The following is a 26,724-nucleotide window of genomic DNA, read 5'->3' as shown; positions in this document are numbered from 1 at the left end:
CCATCCTGGCCAACACGGTGAAACCTCGTCTCTACTAAAATACAAACAAAAAAATTAGCTGGGTGTGGTGGCGCACGCCTGTAGTTCCAGCTACTTGGGAGGTTGAGGCAGGGGAATCGCTTGCTTGAACCCAGGAGGTGGAGGTTGCAGTGAGCCAAGATCGCGCCACTGCACTCCAGCCTGGCGACACAGCAAGACTCCATGAGGTTAGGCATTCAAGACCAGCCTGGCCAACATGGTGAAACCCCATCTCCACTAAAAATATAAAAATTAGCCAGGCATGGTGGCAGGCGCCTGTAATCCCTGCTACTCAGGAGGCTGAGGCAGGAGAACAGCTTGAACCTAGGAGGCGGAGGTTGCAGTGAGCGGAGATCGTGCCATTGCACTCCAGCCTAGGGGACAAGAGCAAGACTTCATCCCCCCCACCAAAAAAGTATTATAACCAAGTATACAAATAAGAGTAATTATGGATCAAGGTAGAGATGTCTCGCTCAAAAGTCCTGAGGCCTTTGCTTGATCTTCTCTCTCTGAGAGATGCTGTTGGAATCTAAGTTGCTGATGCTGCCATCAGGCTATTCTGATAATGTCACTGAAAGTGGTATCTCTAGGCTTAAGAACTGGAGCAATGAAAACGTGAACAGTGATTGCCAGGGAATTAACATTTCTAGGGATGGCAATTATAAGTAATGACTCACAATTCTGTTAATCGTAACAGCAGGTATCATCCTAACTCACAGGCACCTACATATACACCCTTACTGTTCTCTTCCTCTCCTTTCATTTCCCACCACTTTTGTATTGATCTTAATACTGATCTGAAGCATAATTATTTTACGTAATAAATTTTATTCTACATGTTTTATGCTTCCTAAGCTTCATTTCAAAAGCCAGTGAAATTAACTTTAACTCTCTAGCACTTACAGTCAAAAACAATTAAGTAAACATTCAGTGGTGTAATTTTTGCTGGTGTGTATTGTTTTATTGCTATTTTTGTCTTTAAATCTTCACCAAACAAGCTATCATATTACTTATTTTATGAAATGGATTTCAGAAAACAAGATTCGATCCAAGATTATTTGGTCATTATCTATACTGCTAATAACAGATCTCTAAGGTTCAAAGTAATACTGTATACTAACAAGGGTTCTGGTCCTATATAAACTATCTGGTGAGGTCAATAGCCTCCAATTCACTATTAACTCTAACTGAACAAGAATCCTACCAAGTATCTGTCAAGACAAAAGGATTCGATATCTACCCAGAGTTCTGGTTCCCATTAATAACACACATACTATAGAAGATATATCAAAATAGCATAATACTTGTATAATAATTGCTTCTATTTTGACTACCTTCATTCAGTTGGTTATTTTGCTTTTAAGGATTACTGTCCAAGCACGGGATAAAAAAGAAAAAGTGGTTGGATACAGTGCTCATGCCTGTAATCCCAGCACTTTAGGAGGCTGAGGCAGGAGGACTGCTTGAGCCCAGGAGTTTGAGACCAGCCTGGGCAACATGGCAAAACCCCGTCTCTACAAATAATGCAAAAATTAGCCGGGTGTAGTGGCATGCACCTGTGGCCTCAGCTACTCAGGAGGCCGAGGTGGGAGGATCACTTGAACCTGGGAGGCAGAAGCTGCTGAGGGCCAAGATCGCATCACTGCACTCCAGCCTGCGCAACAGAGCAAGACACTGTCTAAAAAAAAAAAAAAGAAAGAAAAAGAAAAGAAAAGCAAAACAAAGCAGGAGGATCTTGAGGTCAGGAGTTTGAGACCAACCTGGTCAACGTAGCGAGATCTCATCTCTACAAAAAGTGTTGAAATTAAAAAAAAAAAAGAAAGAATCAACACTTAAGTTGATTCCCCCTTTTTGACTGTTGTGAATAATGCTGCTATGAATGGGGGTATACAAATCTCTCTGAGACCTTACTTTTAATTATTTTGAGTATCCCAGAAGTGGAAATGGGACTAAAAGCTAAATTCAACAAAGGCAGTATGGGTATTACACTTCATACAAATGCACTTAATCTTATAGTCACCTGGGATTCAACAGCTCTTAAGAGTGTTTTTAAAAAATTAGTCTTGTTAAATTTTAAGAAAAGCAGTATGTTTAATTATAATATTAACATCAAATATTTTTATTTTCTTTCAGTGTTGACATTGTGATTTTCTAGTGTCTGAAAACATTTATCTCCCATGTAACATTCACATCTTATTTCAGACAACTGACCTCTTTAAAATCTTGTCAAATCAATGAGTAAAACTGGCCCACTTCAAAAATATTACTACTTACCAACCTCATACCCATTAAAATGGCTATTATCCAGAAGGAAAAACTAAAACCCAGGATAGAAAATAATAAGTATTGGCTAGGATGTGGAGAAACTGGAATCCTGGTGCTTTGTGGGTGGGAATGTAAAACAGTGCAGTTACTACGGGAAAACAGTATGGTGACCCACTAAAAATTAAAAATAGAATTCCCGTATGACCCAACAATTCCACTTCCGGGTCTATACTCAAAATAACTGAAAGTAGGGTTTCAAAAAGATATTTGTATACTCACATTCATACTGGCATTACTCATAATAGCCAAAAAGGTGGAAACCAACTATGTGTGTATCAACAAATGAACAAACGAAATGTGGTACATACATATAATGGAAAATTATTCAGCCTTAAAAAGGAAATTCTGGGCTGGGCACAGTGGCTCAGGTCTGGAATCCCAACACTCTGGGAGGCCAAGGTGGGCAGATCACGAGGTCAGGAGATGGAGACCATCCTGGCTAATGTGGTGAAACCCCGTCTCGACTAAAAATACAAAACATCAGCTAGGCGTGGTGGCACGCACCTGTAATCCCAGCTACTTGGGAGGCTGAGGCAGGAGAATCGCTTGAACCCAGGAGGCGGAGGTTGCAGTGAGCCGAGATTGCACTACTGTACTCCAGCCGGGGTGACAGAGTGAGACTCCGTCTCAAAAAAAAAAAAGGAAATTCTGTCACATGCTACAAAATGGATGAAGCTTAAGGACATTATGCTAACTGAAATAAACCAGTCATAAAAAGACAAATACTGCCACTTTATGAGACATCTAGAGAAGTCAAATTTATAGAGACAGAAAGTGAATGGTGGTTGCCGGTGGCTGGGAGGATACAGAAATGGGGAGTTGTTTAATGGGCACAGAGTTTATTTTTGCAAGATGAAAAGAGTTCTGGTGCTGGATGGTGATAGTGGTTGTACAACATGAATGTGCTTATTGCCCAGAACTGTATACTTAAAAATAGTTAAGAGGGTAAATTTTAAGTTTTATTTTACCATAATTTTTAAAAATAATGAAACCACTATTTTGCATAGGAACCACAGTGATATGTCATAAAACTGTAGCAAAAACATATTCCCTCAAAAATCTTATGTAAAGAATCTGGCCGGGTGCAGTGGCTCATGCCTGTAATCCCAACACTTTGGGAGGCCGAGGTGGGTGGATCACTTGAGGTCAGGAGATCAAGACCAGCCTGGCCAACATGGTGAAACCCCGTCTCTACTAACAATACAAAAATTAGCCGGGCCTGGTGGTGCATGCCTGTAGTCCCAGCTACTCGGGAGGCTGAGGCACAAGAATCACTTGAACCTGGGAGGCGGAGGTTGCGGTGAGCCGAGATTGTGCCACTGCCCTCCAGGCTGGGCAGCAGAGCGAGACTCCATCTCAAAAAAAAAAAAAAAAAGAATTAAAATCAAGGTCTTAATGATCAAATTTAATATATCTCTGGTTGCAAAGACAGAGGCACAACATTTTACTAGGTTTGGTGAGCAAAAAGAAAAGAATTTAGTAAAGAAGGATCCCCTGTGCATACTACACTCATAGGCGGAAGGTGCTCCTACCTCCCCCATTCATCTTCCCTTTGGGTACCTCCTCACTGAGCCCTCTCTGGTTGCCTCTCCTATAGCTCAAGTTCATCACAGATTCCCCAGGGGCACGACCCAATCCCAAACCAGCTAGTGTTTCTAGAAACTCATTCTAATATGCTATCTTCTTTCTCAAAACTCTGTGTTCCCACCTACATCCTATTCCCTGAATACCCTAAAACCCATTCTCTCAACCAGACTTCTTCACAGGACTAGGTCCAAATTCCACCTAATCTGAAGTTCTAATCCATAGCACTATCTACCAGAGCCCCATATCTTCCAAAGAATTCTATTCTACCAGCATGTTCTTCTGGTCCTAACTCAGCTATGTATGGCCTGCCCCAAAATATTTCAGAGTGCATAAAAACTATCAGGATAGCTAAACTTGCAGATTTCCATGGCTCATCCCCAGAGATTTTCACTCAGTAGGCCTAACGTGGGGCCCTGGAATATGCACGTCAAACAAGCATACCAAGTCATTTGATGTAGCCTAGCACTAACCTAGGCTGGCCAGGTTAGCCTAAGTAAGCCTGAACTAGCCTGAACCCCCAGCCAACTAATGCTTTGGATACAAACCCCATATTATCTGTGCTAAAACTCATGAGAATAACCTTGGCTGCCCTATACCCCTCCCTCCACCGGAAGAGTTCTGTGAATAATATAAATGTTCATTATATTCAACAGATTACATGTGTCTACATCACAAGGTAGCTTAGGTTACATCTGTTTTCAAGGTTGGATCATATCTGCCCTGACTGATGACCTCACAGTTATGAGACTCTTTTAAAAAAGGCAATTTCCTGAGGAAACCGTACTCTTCAGAGGCATGTGCAGCCTGATGCAGTATCTAAAGGATTCCCTGCCTTACACCTAGTTTCAAATGACCTTTTAAAAGAAAAAAGAAAAAACGCTTTAAATGTATCCAATAATTTTGCACCTCAAACTTTCCACTGAACCTTTCAGAGAGTTATTAGTGAGCTTGAGGTCTGAGGAGCATAAGAAGTGCCCAAACCACATTTGATGTCATTTCCCTGCAAAGGAAATGTGATACCTATGCCTAAGTGCCAAGGTATTTTAGCTTATATATGGGGATAGATAAGCTGCTTAAAAATTACATTTTCAGTCTAATTATTTTGCAATTTCAAATTTATCACTGTCTGACATTATCCATGCCTATACAAATGACTTAAAAAGAAAAATGGAGCCTAACAGGATATTTAGAACTGCCTAGAAGTTTAAAAAGTATGAATTTTAAATTCTGAGCAAATCAATATTCTGTTTTCCACATTAAATATATGGAAATTCATATGGACATGTCAACTATATTTGGTTGTAAGTGACTCATTTCAATACCTGGCATGTCTGAGGACTAAGGCGAGAGCAATCTGATAAGAGAAAAAAAGGTGATATGGATAACGAAATGGAATGGAAAGATCACTGGACTCTGGACCAGCTGTATTCCAAGGCTAGCTCTAGCATGGCTTGACTGTATGATCTGACTTTGTGGCCAAGGGCAATTATTAGACTGTTTTCAACAATGACAGGATACATATCAGCCTATGACCTCACAGAGACACTGTGAAGACAATAACATACATGAAATGACTTTTAAGCTGTGTTTCTTCAAACAGATACATTCCAAATTACCCTAGACTGTGTTCTTTTTGAAGTGCTAGTACGTGGTCTATACTGGAAAGTTCCTTTCATTCACTCAGTTGATTCACTGAGGAGCTGCTCTGCACAAGGCTCTATGCTAGGTTCTGAGGAGGACTAGAGAAGAAAATGTTAAGGTGTAAACTGGTTGGAAAAACAAAATACAGCCATGTGCCATGTAACAATGCTTTGGTCAACAACAGACCACATAGATGATGGTGGTCCTATAAGCTTATAATACTGTATATTTACCGTACCTTTTCTTGTTTATGTATGTATACATACACAAATCTTTACCACTGTGTTGCAACTGCCTACAGTATTCAGGTGGGAGGCTCGCTTGAGACTAGGAGTTAGAGGCTGCAGTGAGCTATGACCAAACGGCTATACTCCAGCCTGGGCAACAGAATGAGACCCCATCTCTTTAAAAACAAAACGAAACAAAAGAAAAAAAACAAGCATTTCAACATTTAAATAAATCCTGTAGCAATCCTTTTGTAATAAAATAATCGAACTATCTCTTTTGCATGGATATTTCTTAAAACACATCTCTAGACACATTTTTTAAAATGGCTACTATCTCCTACCAATTCTTATACAGAAACCAATTTCACTTTTAAATGCATCCGAAAAAGAATACTCCTTAGGGCAGGAGCCACATTTAAAACCTTCAACACAGCCTCAGAGCAGGAAGGGCCAAAAGGAAGGAATAAAAACGGAAATTCTAACTCATAAGCCCCTTGGTAAAGAAAAAGTTGCAAAAAAGTTATACCTTCACATTTACAGAAACACTCAAAACTTTTTTTTCAGGGGGGAAAAAAAGCTAGGACTAACAAATCAGAAAATGAGTTTCACATAACCTCAGTTTGACTTTATCACCCAAATAATTTAAGAGTTTCCACTTCTCACAAAAATCAATACAAAAACATCATTCTTACCACTTAAGGGACAAATTTCTTTTCTCTTTTATGTATTCAGAGGATATTGGTTTGTTTTAAGGTCTGAATTGGTTAAATTTAGTGTTCTGGCAGCTGAAAAACAATCATCGTAATTCTCAAGTTCTCCATCCTATTCAATCTTTGCCACGCTAAGCTGCATCAAGCCATGGCTCCATATTGCTTAAACACATTTGAGACCTGGTGTAGGATCACATTAAACCCTTCAGTGCCTATCAGATAGACAATAACCTAATTAGCTAGCAGAGCACATGTGACAGTGGCCTGGCCAGAAACGCAGTGGAAGACACTTCCTTGAACTCTTTCACCAACGACAAGGTGAGCACTTTGCAAAGGGGAACTGGGAGAAAATACGGAAAGGTGGAGAGGAAAATGTGGAGGGAAGCGTGCAGCTAGGGTTTTCAAAGAACATTACAGTAAACAGAAATGGCACGGGGGTGGACTGTAGAAAAAGCAATCATCTTTTCTGCAACACACACAGTGTGGAATAGATGACCCCTCTCTCTGAATTTTGCACCTCTAACTTTCCACTGAATCTTTCAGAAAGTTATTATGAGCTTGAGGTCTGAGGAGCATAAGAGGTGCCCAAACCACATTTTGAGGTCATTTCCCTGCAAAGGAAATGTGATACCTATGCCTAAGTGCCAAGATATTTTAGCTTATATATAGGGATAGATAAGCTACTTAAAAATTACATTTGTTTCTCCTACCAGATATTCCCAGGCTGTGGCCACCAGATTTTCAAACAGCCTAGGAGTATAACACGAAGTGAGTACAATTATTCACAGACAAGAAAAGTGTGGATGCTAATGGGTAACACTAAGGGAAACAAACACATGTTGTTTTTAATCCAAGACAAACCAAAGCCCTTAAAAGCACTTATTTTATAACTCTTAACAACCAGAGCCTCTCTATCAAAGACTCAAGAACTTGGATTTACCGAAAAGTCACTTTGCAGTGTCAGAATTCTCGAGATTAGCCTCTGGCTGTCGACACAGACTTAAGAACCTGCTTTTGGCTGGAAATGTTTAAAATTTAAACCAAAGTAAACTCCTTCAGGACCTTAAGAGTACTGACTGTACTTTAAATTTTTTCTGCACACTGAAAAGTGGTCAGGCAGGCTTCAGTACCTAGATAGGCTGTAACCAAAACAAAGGTTTGTTGATTTGTGTGTAGACTCTAAATCGCTGTTTTAGGTCCGTTAAGGAAGAGAAAACTCTTTTTCTCTGCTAAGTCATACAGATAAATTCAGTCTAGCTCTCCATAGAAAGTGGGGACAAGCGTGCCCTGAAAGGCCGCATCATAACGCCGACCCCCGCTCGCTGGAGGCCAGTCTGCAGCTTCTCTCTTCAGCTGTGGGCGCTGGGGCCGAGCACGGTGGAAAGGCCGGCGAGTCGCTGGTTCCCGGTCCATGGCTATTCGGGCAAGGCCTAGGAGAGGCCGCGCCGGATAAGGAAGACCGGTAAGTGCTAGGAGCTCCCACACCCTATCTGCCGCCCGGGACTCAGAAGCCCTCCCCGAGGCGGGGGCCCGCAGCTGCCTCCCTGCCCGCCGCCCCTCCGGTCCGTGGGACTCACAGCTTCAGCTGCTCGTAAGCTGCCGTCGCCATCCTGCACAACCACCTCCTTCCTTGTCTCTCCGCCGGCCCCGCCCCGCGCCGCCACCTCGGCTACAGCGCTACCGGTCACCCTGGCACGGCGGCCACAGCGCCCAGCCTCGTCCCACCCCTTTTCCCGCCCCACAAGAGAGCCGGCCTTAACGGGAGGCGGTAGAGGACAAATTAGTGTGCGAGCTAGAGCACGCGAGACATGCCGCGGATACGGCGGGTTGGAGTGCGACGAAGAGCGCCATGACGAAGCCGCTGCGGATTGGTGGAGCGCGTTTCGGGGAAAGGCGGAGCAGCGGGAGCTGTGGCGCCGGGGCAAAATGGATCGCTGGTTCCCGGAAGCCTGTTCATACTGCATAAGGATGATCAGCCCTCGCGGAGAAAACCTTACTAGCTCGGGGCCAGTGGCGCAATGGATAACGCGTCTGACTACGGATCAGAAGATTCTAGGTTCGACTCCTGGCTGGCTCGCAGTGCTCGTTTTGCCACACTTGCATGTATTACAAGACCTTGGAAAGGTATATGGTTAGAATGTGAGAGTTAAATATCTCAAATTTTGATGCTACTTTGCTCACAATGTCATCCTTTAAACTATGCTAGGAACCTGGAGTTGTCCGAGGTGGTTCGCAAACTGCAGAGCGTCCTGTTGGTAATGATGCACCTGAGAAGTCTGTAAATGGGGTATATTTAGACAAACACACCTGGAAAAGTAGCAGTTTGGAGTGGGCATTGCTGTGGCTGGATGACGCAAAAGCGCATTTAAGGCAGCAGTTCTGGCCTTTCCTCGCCATGGAGCAGAAGCCCCCATGGTGATGTGATCTAACCAGCGGAGAAGAAAACCTGCAGTGCGGCTGCGCGGGGTAGTGGGGGTCTACAAAGCGTCAGAATCTGCAGAAGCCCTGGCCTTTGCGAGCTCCAGCTCCGAAGTCAACCCGGCCCCCAAATTCCACTGGGAAACCTTAATACATGGGTGTTTTTACAGTAAGAAGACCTCAGGTAATCTAGTATATTACCCCTCATTGTACAGATGCGCTACTTGGACACCCGAGAAGGCTCGAAACGTCTGCGGCCTAAAGGGGACTCGAACCGTGTGAGTCATCGGACACTGTCGATTGACTTATCACTCGATCAATTAATTTCCGCAACATAACGTTTTCCCCTGACAAAATTATAGATTTTTAAAATATATAAAATTATTGGGAATAATAACGCGATTCCCACCCTAGATCATTACTATTATTTTTTTTTCCTTAAAGCCTTTTTTTCTTCTATACTTTTTAACATGGGTATACTTGCATATGTGTTTTTCCAAATTGGGGTTGTGTGGAAGGAAATAGGTTCTTCATTTTGTCCCCTTACCTTTTTGTCTGAGATTTAAGGTCATTAAATATTCTTTGAAGCTATTTCATCAGAGAGCTAGATGTTTTATGCATAAGCCTTATGCTGGGAATTTGGGTTATTCCCAGTTTAACACTTAGAAAAAATGATGCTGCTTAGGAGTTCGAGACCAGCCTGGGCAACATAGCGAGACCTCATCACTAGTAAATAAATAAATACATTTTAATTAGCCAGGTTTGGTGGTGTGCACCTGTAATCCTAGCTACTCAGGAGGCTGAGGTGGGAGGATCACCTCAGCCCAGGAGGTCGAGGCTGCAGTGAGCTGTGACCATGCCACTGTACTCCAGTGTGAGCAACAGAATGAGACCCTGTGTTGAATTATTATTATTATTATTATTATTATTATTATTTGAGACGGAGTCTCGCTCTGTCACCTAGGCTGCAGTGCGTGGCGTGATCTTGGCTTACTGCAACCTCTGCCTCCCGGGTTCAAGCGATTCTTCTGCCTCAGCCTCCCAAGTAGCTGGGACTACAGGCACGTGCCACCACAGCCAACTAATTTTTTGTATTTTTAGTAGATACGGGGTTTCACCGTGTTAGCCAAGATGGTCTCCATCTCCTGACCTCGCGATCCACCCGCCTTGGCCTCCCAAAGTGCTGGGATTACAGACGTGAGCCACCGTCCCCGGCCGAATTATTTCTTTGTCTTACAAATTTCTAGAGGTGGAACGACCAGGTGGACATCTGTAAGGTCCATTTTATGGACATTTTTAAGACTTTTGTTACTTTCTAACTGCCCTCCAAAAAATTAAACCAAAATACACTTCCATCAACAGCACCTGCTTCTCTGTTTTCATGCATGCTAACCAACACTGGATATTATAAATTTAATTGTGATTTGCAGTTTTCATAATTGAAATATGGAACTTCCTTTTACATGCACTTCTTAATGTATATATTTTCCCTTGATGTATTGAGTTTTTTCTTACAAATTTGATTTTTTAAAATATATTAAGGGTATTAACTCTTAAGTACATTGCAATCTTTTTTCCAGTTTATGATTTACCTTTTCTTTTTCTTTCTTTCTTTTTTTTTTTTTTGAGACGGAGTCTTGCTCTGTCACCCGGACTGGAGTGCAGTGGCCGGATCTCAGCTCACTGCAAGCTCCGCCTCCCGGGTTTACGCCATTCTCCTGCCTCAGCCTCCGGAGTAGCTGGGACTACAGGCGCCCGCCACCTCGCCCGGCTAGTTTTTTTGTATTTTTAGTAGATACGGGGTTTCACCGTGTTAGCCAGGATGGTCTCGATCTCCTGACCTCGTGATCCATCCGTCTCGGCCTCCCAAAGTGCTGGGATTACAGGCTTGAGCCACCGCGCCCGGCCTTACCTTTTCAATATTTCTTAATGGCTAGGCATGGTGGCTCATGCCTGTAATCCTAGCGCTTTGGGAGGCCAAGGCAGGTGGATCACTGAGGTTAGGAGTTCGAGACCAGCTTGGCCAACATGGTGAAACCCTCTCTCTACTAAAAATACACAAATTAGCCAGGCATGGTGGTGTGTGCCTACAGTCCCAGCTATTCAGGAGGCTGAGGCAGGAGAACTGTTTAAACCTGGGAGGTGGAGGCTGCAGTTGGCTGAGATCACATCACTGCACTTCAGCCTGGGTGACAGAGCTAGACTATCTCAAAATATATATATATATATATATATTTTTAACTTGTAGTAATTTTCACTTTTATATATTCAAATTTACTAATATTTGGTTTCTTCTATTATATGATTTTTTTTCTTTTTTTGAGATGGAGTCTTGCTCTGTCGTCCAGACTGGAGTGCGGTGGCTCGATCTCAACTCACTGCAAGCTCCGCCTCCTGGGTTCACGCCATTCTCCTGTCTCAGTCTCCCGAGTAGCTGGGATTACAGGCGCTCGCCACCACGCCCAGCTAATTTATTGTATTTTTAGTAGACATGGGGTTTCACCATGTTAGCCAGGATGGACTCGATCTCCTGACCTTGTGATCCACCCACCTCGGCCTCCCAAAGTGCTAGGACTACAGACGTGAGCCATCGCGCCTGGCCTATTATATGATTTTTTAATGTTTTGTTCTTATGTTGTTTTTACTATTTACTTTAATCCATTTGTCATTTATTTTGTTGCCATTTATCATGACGTAAAGATCAATTACTCTTAAAACCTGACACACTTTATTGAGGTAAATTCAGTTGTTATCTCCGTTTTCACAGATGAGGGAACTAAACTGGCTTAAGGTCATTGAGCAATTGAGTTACAAAACCTGAGATAGCACCTGAGTCTGGGCTCTTGACCCCAAGGCTGTCCTGCCCTGAGGACTCACTGTACCCCCAGAAGACACCACATGAGTGGGTTCAAGGACAATTCCCTGTCTGGGCATGGATGGCAGTCACATATGCCACTTACCCCTCACCCCTACTAATTGGCAACAAGAAGACTCCATTTCTAGTCCTGATGATGCTTGTACCCACTAGCTCTGGGCTCTTGGACATTTCCTCTCCTTTAATAAAATAGGGGTTTAAGTTGCAGCCTGTCTCATAGGCTTTAGGGAAAAAAAAATGCTTCCATCTAAACAGCCACCACCCATTGTCATGTAGAAGGAACTAAGAGAAGCAAAGTTTGATGTTTCTTCACCAGTTGGGAACCATAAACCAAGGCCTTTGTGACATATAGTGAGACTGAAAACCAGAAAATAATCTGGCAGAAACATCCATTCTTCTGGGGTTTTTAAAGGCCAAACAAGCCGAAATCAGATTCCAAGGAAACCAATGTTCAGGATAAGGAACCAGCCAATGATGAGTAATATAAATTCATATCTTTAGGCAAATTTTTCCTATAGTAAAGTTGTTACATAAATATAACTTTTTACAAAATCTGCCAGAGGCCTTCCAATGGAGACAGTCCAAGCTGCAGATGAAGCTTGTTGGCACATCCAAATAATCTCTATAACCTACTTTTAGGGCCAGCTCCCACTTATAGACCTTTTAATATAGAAGTTAAAAAAATTATTCAGGCAGATAGTGAGGGTACAGGAGTCCTTGGTAAGGCTTTTCTTTTAATAAAAAGCAGCCCCCAAAACCATTTTTCTTCTAGCAGAAAGCAGCCTGAAAAGTCAAGCTGCAAGCATAAATCAGCAAGCTAGAAGCCTGCATAGATAAATGCACCTGGAAGCCAGGTACATCCAATATGGAAGATTTCTCCTCTCTTCTGTTTGTTGCCATGTGTGCAGGTGTCAAGGCTCTGGCCAGGTAAAAAACCCCATCTGCATAATAAAAGATCAAGGTGGAATGCTCAGTTTCTCCAAGGGCTATGTAAATGGCACAGCTGGTCAAACCAATCCCTTGGGCTTTATGTAACTCAAGCACCACCTCTTCAAACCCTTCCTCTCTGTATCAGACTGCTTCCCGCCAGGAATGGGGAGATCCATTAGGAGTCCTCCTCCCTCTGCATGGGGGAGCTGTTCTCTTTTTGCTGCCTGTTAAACTTTCTGCTCCTTAACCTACCCACGTGTGTCCGTGTCCTTAATCTTCTTGGCACGAAACACCCAACCTCAGGTATTTCCCCAAACAACAGAGCCAATTCACTTTGATCCATTTTGTCTGTCATGGAGTCTGGCTTCCTGCTGAGTTTTCAAATTGGGTGTCCCCTCACTTTCACTCCGTCACGGGCTTGCTGTGGACCAAGTCTCATGGGCAACACAGGGCCCAGAACTGCCTGTCCTTGAGAGCTAGGATTAGTTGGAGGGACATGTATGTAACCAAGTGGTGGCAGTCCCTGAGGCTGCCTTACACACCTGGAGCCACGGAGCCAGGGATTCTCCTAGAAGTGTCTCCTAGACGTATCCACGGAGCCAGGGATTCTCCTAAAGTGTCACATATCTAGGGCTGTCGCCTACCTGGGAACTTCTAACCAGATCTCTCTGACCATAACCCACAGGGTATGACCTACTCTAATGTATTTTAACACCTAGAGTACAAAGTCTCAATCATGTTTGTGTAGGAAGCATTTCTGTTTTCAATCCAGGGAAAAATGCAAACCCCACTTTCAGGGATTCTTGAAGGCACCCAATGACCTAGGAATATTCTTTCATTTCCTCTCAAAAAATGTTTGTTGGAGTCTGTGGTAGGCTGACTAATTCTCCTCCTGTTACCGGTGGAGGGTGTCCAGGTTCTTGGCATCTTGAACAAAGAAATGGACAAAACGCACAAAGCAAGGAAAGAATGAAGCAACAAAAGATTTATTGAAAAACAAAAGTACACGCCACAGGGTGGGCGCAGGCCAAGCAGCCAAGAGGCCGCTGACAGAATTTTGTGAGGTTTAAATACCCCCTAGAGGTTTCCCATTGGTTCCTTGCTGTACACCCTATGTAAATGAAGTAGAGGTCCATGATCAGTCTGATTGGTTGTGGGAGGGGGCCAATCAGAGGCTGAAGCGAAGTTACAAAGTTACACCACCCTGTACAAACATCTGGTTGTGGAAAGCAACCAATTAGAGGCTGAAGTTACAAAGTTATACTCCTATGCAAATGAAGACTTGGCCCGCAACCAGTCTGATTGGTTGTGGGAGGGGATGAATCAGAGGTACTTTCAATTTTTCACCTGCCATGCAGAAAAGGGGTGGGGGAGGGGGATGGTGGGGTGGGGGGAGGTTGCAAAGGGAGTAGCCTCTGGTCCTTCTGTTACTTGGGCATGGAAAGTTGGGGTTTTCCTTCTGAGTTCTTAGAAGTCAGCCTGAATTGGCCTTAGATTCCCTGCCTCCAGACCCTATCTCCTGCTTCCCTTCCTTTTGGAGATCTCCCAGTCCTCATCACCAGAACCTGTGAATATCTTATTCTGCAAAGTAAAAGGGGCCTTGCAGATGTTATTAAGAATCACAAAATGGGAGATTCTGGATTATCTGGATGGATATAATCACAAGCATCCTTATAAGGAGGCAGGGAGGGTCAGAGAGAAGATGTGACAATAGAAGCAGCCAGAATGATGCAGCCACAAGCCAAGGAAAATGGGCAGCCTCTAGAAGCAGAAAAGGGGCAAGGAATGGGCAGTCCCCTATAGTGCCTCTGGAAGCAATGCGCTTCTGCTGACAACCTTGACTTTGGCTCATATCCAGGATGACAGAAAGATGTATTTGGGTTGTTTTAAGCCACTGAGGTTGTGGTAATTTGTTAAGAGTGACCATAGGAAACCAATACAGATTTCAACAGAGCAGCAGTGAGCTTCTCCTCACAGCCTCCTGTGGCTTTTTGACTATGTAGCTTTGCTGAAGAAGTACACTGACGGACAAGTTACTGCCTCACAGCAACCATAGTAGTACAGCGGTCAAGACAGCGCCCTCCGGACGAGATGGTCTGGGATGGAGTACTTATTGCGTACTTTCTATTTACTTCACCCTTCTGTGTCTCAGTTGTCTTGTCTATCAAATGAGGGATGATAAAGAACATACAGTCCTTGGAATGTGGTGAGCACACAGGAAATGTCAGCTATTACAGCTGCTACTGCTTCATCACAGCACTTAGAACCAGACCAGATACCCCACTGCCCAGTCCCACATGGCTCAATGACCGAGGCTGACTCTTAGGACTATGCCATCTCCTCCCAACCCCTAGTGCTGGGACGCCTTGCTGGTAACTGGAAAGTGGCCACGGTGGGAATATTTACATTATAGATATCAGCAAATACTCCATATCAGGGCTTTTAAATTTTTTGCCACAGAGGGCTGGTTTGCCTGCACACCACAACCCCAGACCACCTTTTACCCTGATTGCATCTTCACCCCTTGCACTATCAGTCTTAAGCAAATAGCAGCCCATGTTGGTAAAATCAGACTAGCCATTCTCTTATCACTTAAAAAGAAAAAAAAAAGTTTTATTCTGGTGTAAAGTGCCATGACTATCAGTATCCTCACTCCCAGCTTTCCCGTGTCCTTGGCACGTCAGACCTGGTAGCCACAAGGACTAAACTGGAGTCTAGAACAAACTCTTTCCCCACCCCAAGGATTCTAACCACACACTTGGCCCCATCACTCTACAAGTCCCGTCTTCCTGCATGTGGCTGTCTCAAAACTGAAGGATCACTCACCTTGAGGATTCTTTGGTCATAACCTAAGAAGAAAAATAATGGTAACATTCACAAAAGAGACAAAGTGACCTTACATGTCACTGCATCAGGACCTTACAAGTCTCAATCTTAAAGGTCCAGTAAAAGAAACTGCTGATTCTTGGGATATGATTCTCCAAGGTCTCTCACATTTTTATACATCTGGTAAGAATAGGCACCTAGTGCCAGGTTCCAGACTTATATTTCCAAGGATGTTTATCTAGTGAAGTCTTGGATGACAGAGATAGTGTCTGTCTCTGGAGCAAAAGTCAGGCAGGCTTACTGCCCATTATCAAATACCAGGGTTCCCTAAGCATGGGGGTTCCTCTTCTAATGCAGCCCACTGTGTGTGCAGGTCTCACGTGGCCCTCTTCATGGGGTCTGGGGCTCAGGGAACCAGTGCAAATGCTGACAATCTGGCCACTGCTATTGCTATAATAAACTGTCCTTTGTCTCTGACCTATGAGTCTCATAACTTCTGCCAGGATCCATGAATCCATGTGGTGTGCTCACTTTATTAGCTTGCAAGTAGGGTAAAATCTCATACCCTTCACAGGTTTGATACCCATGTGGTACTTTTAAGAATCCAGAGCTGTAAAAGAACACAAAGTCCAGGTAGCAAAAAGCATTGTTTGCTGACTCCACACACACAAAAGACTCGGGAAATATAATGTTCAAGGAGCACTTTAATAGTCAACAAATTGATGCAGTTTTGTCACAATACTTTGCATAATTTTATAGTAACAGTAAAATTCTGAATCACTTTATAGTAAAAGAAAAGACACAGAAGAAAATAATTTCCCTGTACAATGAAATTTTCAAACACTATATGGAGATTTCCCACATCTGTCAAGTTTTGGCTCAGAATAAAAGATAGCTAATATATTTCACTCTTTTTTCTGTTACTTTTCTTTTCTTTTTTCTTTTTTTTTTTGAGACAGAGTTTCGCTCTGTTGCCCAGGTCGGGGTGAAATGGCACCATCTTGGCTCACTGCGACCTCTGCCTCCCATGTTCAAGTAATTCTCCTGCCTCAGCCTCTCAAGTAGCTGGGATTACAGGCATGAGTCACCATACCTGGCTAATTTTGTATTTTTAGTAGAGACAGTGTTTCACCATGTTGGTCAGGCTGGTCTCTAACTCCTGACCTTAAGTGATCCACCCACCTCAGCCTCCCAAAGTGCTGGGATTACAGGTATGAGCCACTGTGCCTGGCCTTTTCTGTTACTTTTAAAAATTCCTTCACATAGTAAAGAAATTAGGACTGATTCTTGGCATAAACGAAGGTACCAAAAAAAATTGTGCCAGGTACAGTGGCTCATGGCCGTAATCGCAACACTTTGGGAGGTGGAGGTGGGCAGATCACTTGAGCCCAGGGGTTCCAGACCATCCTGGGCAACAAGGTGAAACCCATCTCTATTAAAAATACAAAAATTAGCCAGGGGTGGTCGTACACGCCTGTGGTCCTAGCTACTGAGGCTGAGGTGGGACAATCACTTGAACCCACTAGGTGGAGGCTGCAGTGAGCTGAGATTGCACCACTGTACTCCAGCCTGGGCAACAGAGTGAGGTCCTGCCTCAAAAAAAAAAAAAAAAAATTGGTTTCCTGGCAGATAGAGTTTTAACAAGTGCATCAAGCAGTAATAATTTGTGGTCTTGTGCTCAATTCTCACACATGATCTTTGCAGGGGTCCCAGCAGCCATCACAGCTCGACTTTTCACATGCATGGGACACAGTACATAGCAGCAGCCTTGAAAGGACTGCAAAGGGGTGTGAATTCCAAACATTCTCTTAAGTCCTAACATTTCTGTTCTTCATTTTGTGTGACACAAGCCCACAGAAACAAGGCAATGATGGCGCTTGAGGGTGACCAGACCTCCTCAATCATTCCATCAGCCACCCAGGACTCAACAGCAGAACCTCACAGGACTCAGCTGAAAAAGGTTTTCGCTCAAGCACTAACCACAGAGAAATGGGAAGTGCCACCCTGCTGCCATACGCAGCCGATGGCTGGCTAGGACTAAATGCCCTTCTGTGGTGAGATGAACCAAGACAGCAGATGGGGAAATAACATCAGTGAGAGAGATTACGAATGGATCCTTATCTTGCAGGTCAAACTGGGTTGTCTCTTCTCAAACCACCCAGGCAGTTTCTGAATGTCCCAAGATAGGGGTAGAGGAAAAGAAGAAAAAGACAAAACATAACAATAATAGAATAAAACTTCTATTATTGTTAATGCTTGTTAACATCATTTATTTTAATACTAATAATTAAATAATTCCTTTCTGATGTCAGCTTTCAGTTCCTACTAATTCTCTCATCTCACATAGCTCTATAACTTTTTTAAAAATATATTATAAATTAGAGATGAGGTCTCACTATGTTGCCCAGGCTGGTCTGGAACTCCTGAGCTCAAGTGACCCCCCTAGCCTTGGCCTCCCAAAGTGCTAGGATTTCAGGTGTGAGTCACCACACCTGGCCTCTATAATCATTTCTAATTCTTTGAAGCCCCAGAAGAAAGGTGACTTAACTCCCTGGTTTGGTTAGAAGGACTGTGTCAATGAGAGGCTGGTCTCTGTAATTATTACAGTAGTTTCCATCACTAAGCACAACTACAGCAGGCCAGGTACTGCACACATTCTCTAGTGGTCAGTACATGTTATGGTCTGAATGTTTGTGTTCCTCCCCAAATTCCGATGTTGAAATCCCAACCCTCATGATGGTATTTGGACGTGGAGTCTTTGGGAGGTGATTGGGTCTTGAGGGTGCGGCCTTCATGAATGGGATTAGTGCCTTTACAAAAAGGAAACCCAGAGTGGTCTATAGCTCTCTTTCAACCATGTAAGCATACAGCGAGAAATTGGGAGTCTGCAACTCAGAAGAAGGCCCTCACCAGAACCTGATCATACTGGCACCCTGATCTCAAACTTCCAGCTTCCAGACTTGTAAAAAATGATTATTGACTAAACATTTATCCAGTTACCCAAACCACCCCGTTTATGGTAGTTTGTTATAGTAGCCCAAACTGAATGAGACACTATAACTATGAGAGGTTGATTTTATCTTTTTCATTTTACAGATGAACTTTAAGGAAGTTCAGTAACTTGACCAAGGGCGCACAGTTAGTTGATGGAGAGCTGGGACTTGCCCTGAGATAGTCCGAGTGATATACTCTTTGGACCTCTCTGGGATTTGGTCCTTGGCAAAGTAAGCCCTAGTGAGGAACAGAGGGAAGAATATTTGATGGGGTCAGATGACCTGGACTCACTTTCTAACTCCACTTGGTGCTTAGCTGTGAGACCTAAGAAGTCACTTGCCACCGTTCAGTCTTAATATTTTGCTGAAAATTTGCAGTATTGTGAGACTCAAAGTATAAGCAACATATGAGTATGAAGGAGGATTATTTTATCCTATCCTCTGGCTCAGATTTTGTTATGAAATTGACAAAAAACAATGATATCACCTTTTAGTCCCAGAGGAGTTCTCAAAACCTCATTTGAGTTTGTGGAATTGGGAATTGGGTTATGTTTTTCCATCTCTGTTGAATGCAACAGCAAATGGATTGTCAAAACTTAGAAGTGCATGGAAGTATGTAGTATCCCTGCCTGATTTGGGCACTGGGAAAAGAAATCAGGTAGCGCAAACACAGGAAAATGTAACACATCTTTTTTAGATAGAGACACATGACCTGTGTGCATTCTAGATAATCCGTGAATTGAATGATCTCAGAGAATTTCTAGGTTGTTCGTATTAAGTTCTAAATCTGGTCTCCATCTCTAGAGAATCATGTACAGGTAGAGTTAAAAAGTAAAGATATACTTTGTATTAAAGAAAGCTCATCTGTTCTCTGGATAAGATGAAATGTCTAAGTTCCAGCCCTGGTGGCCTGATTCCCTAGTCTACTTTGAAGAATTCAACTAAAGCCTCTGCTGACTCACAAAATTGTTTGCTTCTGCCCAATAACTGCTTCCAGTCCCCTTTTTATATTTGCTTGCTTGCTTCTGGCTAGTCTTTCAAATATAAAAAGAGAAATTTCAGATATTAAAAAAATATAAAGAATAGTTAATGAAGACCCCCTGAACTTACCACATTGCTTAAGAAATAGTCACAGCCCACTATATACCTCCCAACATCACATATAGCTCCAGTGGTAAGCGCCAGCCCAAAAACTGACATCAAGCATTCCTGTGCATTTCTTTATACTTTTCCTACACAAGTATGTCTACCTAAATGATACATGGAATCATTTTGCATATTTTAAAACCTCATATAAATAGAATAATACTGAATGTGTTCCTTTGCCCTCTTGCTTTTTTCATTCCAAGTGAAAATGTTTTTCAGAGTTGTTCGTATTGATTCAGATATTTCTAGTTCATTCGTTTTCAGTACTGTGTGGAATTCACTGTGTGAATACACTACAATTTACCTATTCTGTTGATGGACATTTTGTTGTTGCTGTTGTTTTTCTATTACAAACAATGCTTCAGTGAACAAGCTTGTTTTTGTTTCACTGAGTAAACGTGAGTGATATGGTTTGGCTCCGTGTTCCCACCCAAAGCTCATGTTGAATTGTAATCCCCAATGCTAGAGGTGGGACCTGGTGGAAGGTGATTGTATCATGGGGATGGTTTCTCATGAATGGTTCAGCACCACCCCTGCTTGGTACATTGTAGTGAGTGAGTTCTCACGTGACCTGGTTGTTCAAAAGTGTGTACCACCGCCCCCCAGCCCTCTGTCTCTTGCTCCTGCTCCCAGCCATGTGAAGTGCCTGCTCCTGCATCATGCTTCCTGTACAGCCTGTGGAACTGTGAGCCAATTAAACCTCTTTTCTTTATAAATTACCCAGTCTCAGGTATTTCTTTCTTTTGTTTTTTTTTTTTTGAGACGGAGTCTCTCTCTGTCGCCCGGGCTGGAGTGCAGTGACCGGATCTCAGCTCACTGTAAGCTCCGCCTCCCGGGTTTACGCAGTTCTCCTGCCTCAGCCTCCCGAGTAGCTGGGACTACAGGCGCCCGCCACCTCGCCCGGCTAGTTTTTTGTATTTTTTAGTAGAGACGGGGTTTCACCGTGTTAGCCAGGATGGTCTCAATCTCCTGACCTCGTGATCCGCCCGTCTCGGCCTCCCAAAGTGCTGGGATTACAGGCTTGAGCCACCGCGCCGGCCTTCAGGTATTTCTTTATAGCAGTGCGAGAATGGGCTGATACAGTGAGTTTCTTTAGGATATCTCTATTTAGGAATGGAACCTCCATGTGTTGGATAGGCACATCCTCAGCTTTACTAGCTAATGCAATTTGCTCTCCAAATGATGATACCCATTTTCATTTTCTCCAGAGGTATTTGAGTATTCCCGTTGTTTTTCCATCCTTACTCCTGGATCATCATTATTGGGTAGGATAGAGAAAAAGCGCATAGTTTGATCAACTCTGCAGGTTTTAAAAATTGGCACCCCTTCAAGAAAAACACAAGTGTCTGTGGATTAAAATCCCAACTCCTTATCCTAGTGCACACAGCTGCCTTCACTGGCTCCTCCTACCTCGCCAGCCTCACCTTGCACCACAGTCCCTGTCATGCACAGTGGCCTCCTTTCTAGCCCTAGAATGTGCTGGCAAGCTCATTCCCATCTCAGAACTTGATGTTCTTTCTGCCTGGAACACTCTTGTTTCAGCTCACTGTGCAACTAGTTTCTTCCCATTTTTACATATTGGCTCCTCAGAGAGGCCTTCTCTGACTACATATATAAAGTAGACCCCTGCTTACCTGATTATTTACTCCTAACACATTCTGAAATTATTTCCATTGGAATATTAACATCATAAGGGTCATATACAGTGCCTGGCATGTGCTAAATTTGTAATGAATGAATGAATGAATGTACACACTGATGCCTTCTCTATCAGGCAAACCTGTTACTCTTTCCTATCACTTCATCATTCATCCTTCCTGCATTTTGCTCATCACTGGCATATAGATTAGGGTGAATGCAGAGGTGTTGCGGGAAGTCAGGGACCCCAAACGGAGGGACTGGCTGAAGCCATGGCAGAAGAACATAAATTGTGAAGATTTCATGGACACTTATCACTTCCCCAATCAATACCCTTGTGATTTCCTATGCCTGTCTTTACTTTAATCTCTTAATCCCATCATCTTTGTAAGCTGAGGAGGATGTATGTCTCCTCAGGACCCGTTGATGATTGCATTAACTGCACAAATTGTTTGTAGAGCATGTGTGTTTGAACAATATGAAATCTGGGCACCTTGGAAAAAGAACAGGATAACAGCAATGTTCAGGGAACAAGGAAGATAAGACTTTGGAGTCTGACTGCCAGTGAGGCGGACGGAACAGAGTCATATTTCTCTTCTTTCAAAGGCAAATAGGAGAAATATCACTGAATTCTTTTTCTCAGCAAGGAACATCCCTAAGAGAATGTGCCCTGAGGGTAGGTCTATGAATGGCCCCCAAAGGGATGAAATAAGTTCCCTTCTCCTGTAGTGCTCCCAGGCTTATTAGGACGAGGAAATTCTCGCCTAATAAATTTTGGTCAGACAGGTTGTCTGCTCTCAAACCCTGTCTCCTGATGTTATCAATGACAATGCGTGCCCGAAACTTCATTAGCAATTTTAATTTCATGCCATCCTGTGGTCCTGTGATCTCACCCTGCCTCCGTTTGCTTTGTGACATTTTATTACCTTGTGAAGCATGTGATCTCTGTGATCCACACCCTATTCATACACTCCCTCCCCTTTTGAAAATCGCTAATAAAATCTTGCTGGTTTCATGGCTCAGGGAGCATCATGGAACCTGCCGACATGTGATGTCTCCCCCGGACACCCAGCTTTAAAATTTCTCTCTTTTGTACTCTTTCCCTTTATTTCTCAAACCAGCTGAGATGCTTAGGGAAATAGAAAAGAACCCACGTTAACTATCGGGGGTGAGTTCTCCCGATACAGAGTACCTTGGTAGTGTCCTAAACAGAGGCTCTAGCCAGCGCTGCCTTTCCTTCTGAATGTCCCAACATCTCATGCGCTGGCTTCATCCACCACTGAAACTTTCACTTTGGATCAAAGCCAGGCCACCTCCTTCTACCCTCAGTGCCTGAGATGAAGTCTGTGACTCCTTCTTTTGCTCTCTACCTTTCCAGAAGTCTTTGTGGCCTCCTTCAGTGCTTGGTCAAGGACAGGATTTGCCTGAACCATCTCTGGCCTTTTCTTGCTAATCTGATGGTGTGGGCAAGTTCTCAAGGGGTAGAGCATATACTTATCTACTTATCATCTGGGTATTTGTGACTTTCTGGTCATTATTTGAGTCACCTGTGATTCTGACTTCCAGTCAGAATCAAGGGTTCTCAAGGGTTAATTGTTGCTTCTGGAAAAAATTCTGTGATCATTCTGAGATGGGTCATTTGATTCCTTTGCCTTCTTTGCTCCTTCCTCCCTCCACTCCCGCATGACATCTACTTCCTGAGCTGAGACATTTGCTCTCCTTTTGGTGCTCTCTGTACTTCTTTTTGTCACTGAGCAGACCTCATTGTTTTGTCACGGTCTCTTCTTTGTGTTTCATTTTCCCTGAGGACAAGGAACTATGGGTTCTAACTTTATATCACCAGTACTTGGTGCAAAATAAGCAATGAATAAATGCTTATTAAACAGATGAACAAATGAATGGATGGAGTAAACTTTGAACCTGGAATTAAAACTTTTTATTAACACATTCAGTTTATACAGAGACAGTGCCAGGGCCAGCCATGTTTCTGAGAAATTTGTTACCAGTGGCAGCTCAACACCAGAGAAAGCCAGGTTTTTCATAAAAGTATTGAAGTGGGAACTAGGTTTTGATATGAATCTATTTTAATCTATTTTCAACCCACTCTGTCAAGCACTGGATAGAGCAGCAAAGAGACAGTAAGAATTTTCCTCCATGGCCATGTATATCTCTTGTAGAGATTTCACTTCACTTGTTCATTCATTCATTCATTCATTCATTCAACATTTGTCAGGTGCTAATATGCATTCATACGGACAATAGATCAAGGGGTTGATTATGTTTCCAGCGTGTTGCCCCTTTGCTTAATTGTTTAACAGAGAGAAGTTTCTGTGTCATTTTGAAAATGACACAATTGGGCATCATCTCTGAAGAGTCTAGATGGATGTTACACTGTGGTTTTCATTTCCTGGTGTCAGTCCTATAGAGCAAGTATGTGCAAAGTGAATCCCTGGACTTCTCTGTGCATTGTCTAATGCTGGGTCACACCACAAGGTGTAATACAGATGCTCTAGTGATTTTCTTGCATGGCTGTGAACACACACAGTCTTTTCATTACCTGCTTTACACTTGCCAGTTTGACTCAAATCAAAGTATTCCTAACTCCTGGATTTCACTCTGTGTTATAGGGGAAAAACTGAAACAACACTCTCTCTAAGGAAACGTGTAACTTGAGGAGGCCGTAATCACTTGCTGGTTATCTTCTCATTACAGATTGTGCTATCTCAACTCTAGCAAGGGTATTAGATCTTGTGACTTTTTTTTTCTTGAAACAGGGTTTTGCTCTGTCACCCAGGCTGAAGTGCAGTGGCATGATTATGGTTCACTACAGCCTCTACCTCCTGAGCTCAAGTGATCCTCCTGCCTCAGGCTCCCAGTAGCTGGGACTACAGGCATGTGCCACCACACCCAGCTAATTTTTCCATTTTTTTTGTAGAGACAGGGTCTCTGTATGTTGCCTAGGCTAGTCTTGAACTCCTGGGCTCAAACCATCCTTCCTCCTCAGTGTTCCAATGTGCTGGAATTACAAGCTTGAGCCACTGTGTCCAGTCCCTTATAGCATTTTGAAAACAATCTTACTCCTCATTTCATATCTCATTTCAAGTTATTTTCTACTTGCCTCACTTACATTCACCTATTTTTAAAGTTGGATGTATTCCTAAAAGGTACCTTATATCATTTCTGGAATAAGAAAGAGATAAGCCAAAAAAAAAAAAAAAAAAAAGGCATAATATTTGTTTTGCAGGGAAATGGAACAATAGAATGATCAGGACAAAATTACTTGGTTTGAAGTAAAATCTATTGTTTAGTTGCCCTTGGTGTACCCTCTAACATAGCTGGAGAAAAATACAGTTCATTTCTGGGTTTTTGTTTGTTGATTTGTTTTGAGACAGAGTCTCACTCTGTTGCCCAGGCTGGAGTGCAGTGGTGTGATTACAGCTCACTGCAGGCTCAACCTCCCAGCCTCAAGTGATGCTTTCACCTCAGCCTCTCTAGTAGCTAGGACTACATGCCTGGCTAATTTTTTTGATTTTTAGTAGAGATGAGGTCTCACTACATTGCCCATGCTTGTTTCAAACTCCTGAGCTCAAGTGATCCTCTTGCCTCAGCCTCCCAAAGTGCTGGAATTACAGGTATGAGCCACCATGCCCAGCCAGTAATTCTGTGTTTCTAAGAAATTTTTATTATTACAGTATAACATTTGCTTCTGAATGTTATTGGCCATCCAAATCTTATTACTTTTATTTAAATATATCTATTAAAACAACATAGACTCCAATAGCCTTTGCTTAATTAGTTTTTTGAATAAGCTAGTAGTAAATTTACTGTAAAAATGAAAATTCTAACAGTCTCACAAGATATTTGCTTCCAGTTTACTAACAAACAAATGTGCATTTAATTTAGTTGGCTTATTTTGCAGGTCTATAATAGAGTTTTTCTGTGGCTTTCTTTTGGGAACAAAAATTCAGTTTACTTCCTATCTTTCAAAATTCTTATTGGCAATGACTAATTCCCCTGTATGAAATTTAACACACACACACACACACACACACACACAGAGAGAGAGAGAGAGAGAGAGAGAGAGAGAGAGAAAGGACTAGAATTAAATTGAGTCCAATATTAAAGATGACTATCTGGCCCGGTTCTGTGGCTCACACTTGTAATCCTACCACTTTGGAAGGCTGAGTTGGGGGATCACTTAAGGCCGGGAGTTCGAGACCAGTCTGGGCAACATGGTGAAACTCTGTCTCTACTAAAAATACAAAAGTTAGCCATGTGTGGTGACATGTGCCTGTAATCCCACCTACTCGGGAGGCTGAGGCACAAGAACCACTTGAACACAGGAGGCAAAGGTTGCAGTGAGCCAAGATTGTGTCACTGTACTTCAGCTTGTGTGACAGACTGAGACTCTGTCTCAAAAATACAAAAAGATTTACCACTATTGTTATTTTGAATTATTCAATTCCTTTAAATAAGTCTAGCTGCCTTGAAATATGAGATGATAGATGATAGATGATAGATACAGATAGATGTTTTCCACTTGGGAATATTTTCATTTTTAATAATTTTTAAAAGAAGCAATGTAAATTTCTTATAAATCGAAGAAAATGTAAATCAAATTAAGTGACTGAAATGGGTCTCAATCATTTTAGTGGTTTATTTTGCCAAGATTGAGGATGCGTCCAGGAGAAAGGAGCACAAAACCACAGACACATCTATGACCCATTCTTTTTCCAGATAAGGTTTGAGATTTCAACATTTATTTATTTATTTGAGACAAAGTCTGGCTGTGTCACCCAGGCTGGATCCGCCCACTTCAGCCTCCCAAAGTGCTGGAATTACAAGTGTGAGCCACCACACCTGACCTGAGATTTCAATATTTAAAGGGGAAAGAGCAGGTAGTAGGGGAAAGAGGAAGGAAAAAAATGGGGAGGAAGAAAAGAGGAAGGAATAAAAGGGGCAAGCAGTTGCATCTTTGGAGTCTTTGATCAGCATTCACTGAATCCACATTTTACATGGGAAAGGAGGGGATATAGGAATAAGTATGCATTCATCTCATGCTGGTGAATCTGCATTTTTACATAAGATAAACTTAGAGTAGAGGAAGTAGTCAAATATGCATTTGTCTCAGGTGAGCAGAGGGATGACTTTTCCCCATGCCTGTGATGAGAAGCTGTTAATTTACATTGTCAGGTTAACATTCAATGAAGCTGTTTTAGGGTAAGGATTTTGGGGTCCCAGAAAGAATTTCCTTTTGAGTAAATTGTGAGGGAAGTATGTAGCCTTTTCTCTTTGTAGCTATCTAATTAGGAACAAAATAGAAAGCAGTTTTGTGTGACTTAGTCCTCAAGCTTGACTTTTTCCTTTGGCATAGTAAGTTTGGAGTCCTG

At 42.7% G+C, this 26,724-nt stretch overlaps 2 protein-coding genes and 1 non-coding gene across 8 annotated transcripts in view; 2 read left to right on the top strand and 1 right to left on the bottom strand.

The window, feature by feature from the left end:
• Positions 1–8,251, bottom strand: part of SACM1L (SAC1 like phosphatidylinositide phosphatase) — a 64,795-nt gene extending 56,544 nt beyond the window's left edge. Inside the window, exons 1-2 of one of the 6 annotated variants that reach the window (XM_033204569.1) lie at positions 8,086–8,225; positions 7,449–7,647 (exon numbers count right to left, since the gene is read on the bottom strand). Coding sequence is in view for 1 of the 6 variants with exons in the window: in XM_033204537.1 (XP_033060428.1) it covers positions 8,086–8,117 (32 nt within the window). In the remaining 5 variants the exon portion in view is untranslated. Of the gene's footprint in view, positions 1–7,218; positions 7,259–7,448; positions 7,648–8,085 lie in introns of all 6 variants that reach the window. The other 5 variants (XM_033204544.1, XM_033204561.1, XM_033204537.1 and 2 more) reach the window with 5 other exon arrangements.
• On the top strand, positions 535–9,722 carry LOC117084546. Its single transcript, XM_033213285.1, has 4 exons — positions 535–683; positions 7,743–7,970; positions 8,017–8,632; positions 8,715–9,722. Exons 1-4 carry the CDS (start codon positions 535–537, stop codon positions 8,925–8,927), a joined length of 1,206 nt encoding a protein of 401 aa, XP_033069176.1. The 3' UTR covers positions 8,928–9,722.
• On the top strand, positions 8,513–8,585 carry TRNAR-ACG. The gene has a single exon. It is a non-coding gene; the product is annotated as a tRNA-Arg (tRNA).
• Positions 9,723–26,724: the final 17,002 nt, after the last annotated feature.

Source organism: Trachypithecus francoisi, unplaced genomic scaffold, assembly GCF_009764315.1.
Source record: "Trachypithecus francoisi isolate TF-2019V2 unplaced genomic scaffold, Tfra_2.0 Lachesis_group0, whole genome shotgun sequence".
In the NCBI taxonomy this organism is placed as follows: Eukaryota; Metazoa; Chordata; class Mammalia; order Primates; family Cercopithecidae; genus Trachypithecus; species Trachypithecus francoisi.
Note: the sequence above shows the minus strand (reverse complement) of the source record. Positions and strands in the feature narration are given on the sequence as shown.

Bases quoted from the DNA above. Each gene is read 5' to 3' on its own strand.
- LOC117084546 (XM_033213285.1), top strand. From the start codon at position 535: ATGCTGTTGGAATCTAAGTTGCTGATGCTGCCATCAGGCTATTCTGAT. The intron at 684-7,742 runs GTAATGACTCAC...TTCTCTGCTAAG, and splicing joins TCTAGGGATGGCAATTATAA to TCATACAGATAAATTCAGTC. The intron at 7,971-8,016 runs GTAAGTGCTAGG...CCCGGGACTCAG, and splicing joins GCGCCGGATAAGGAAGACCG to AAGCCCTCCCCGAGGCGGGG.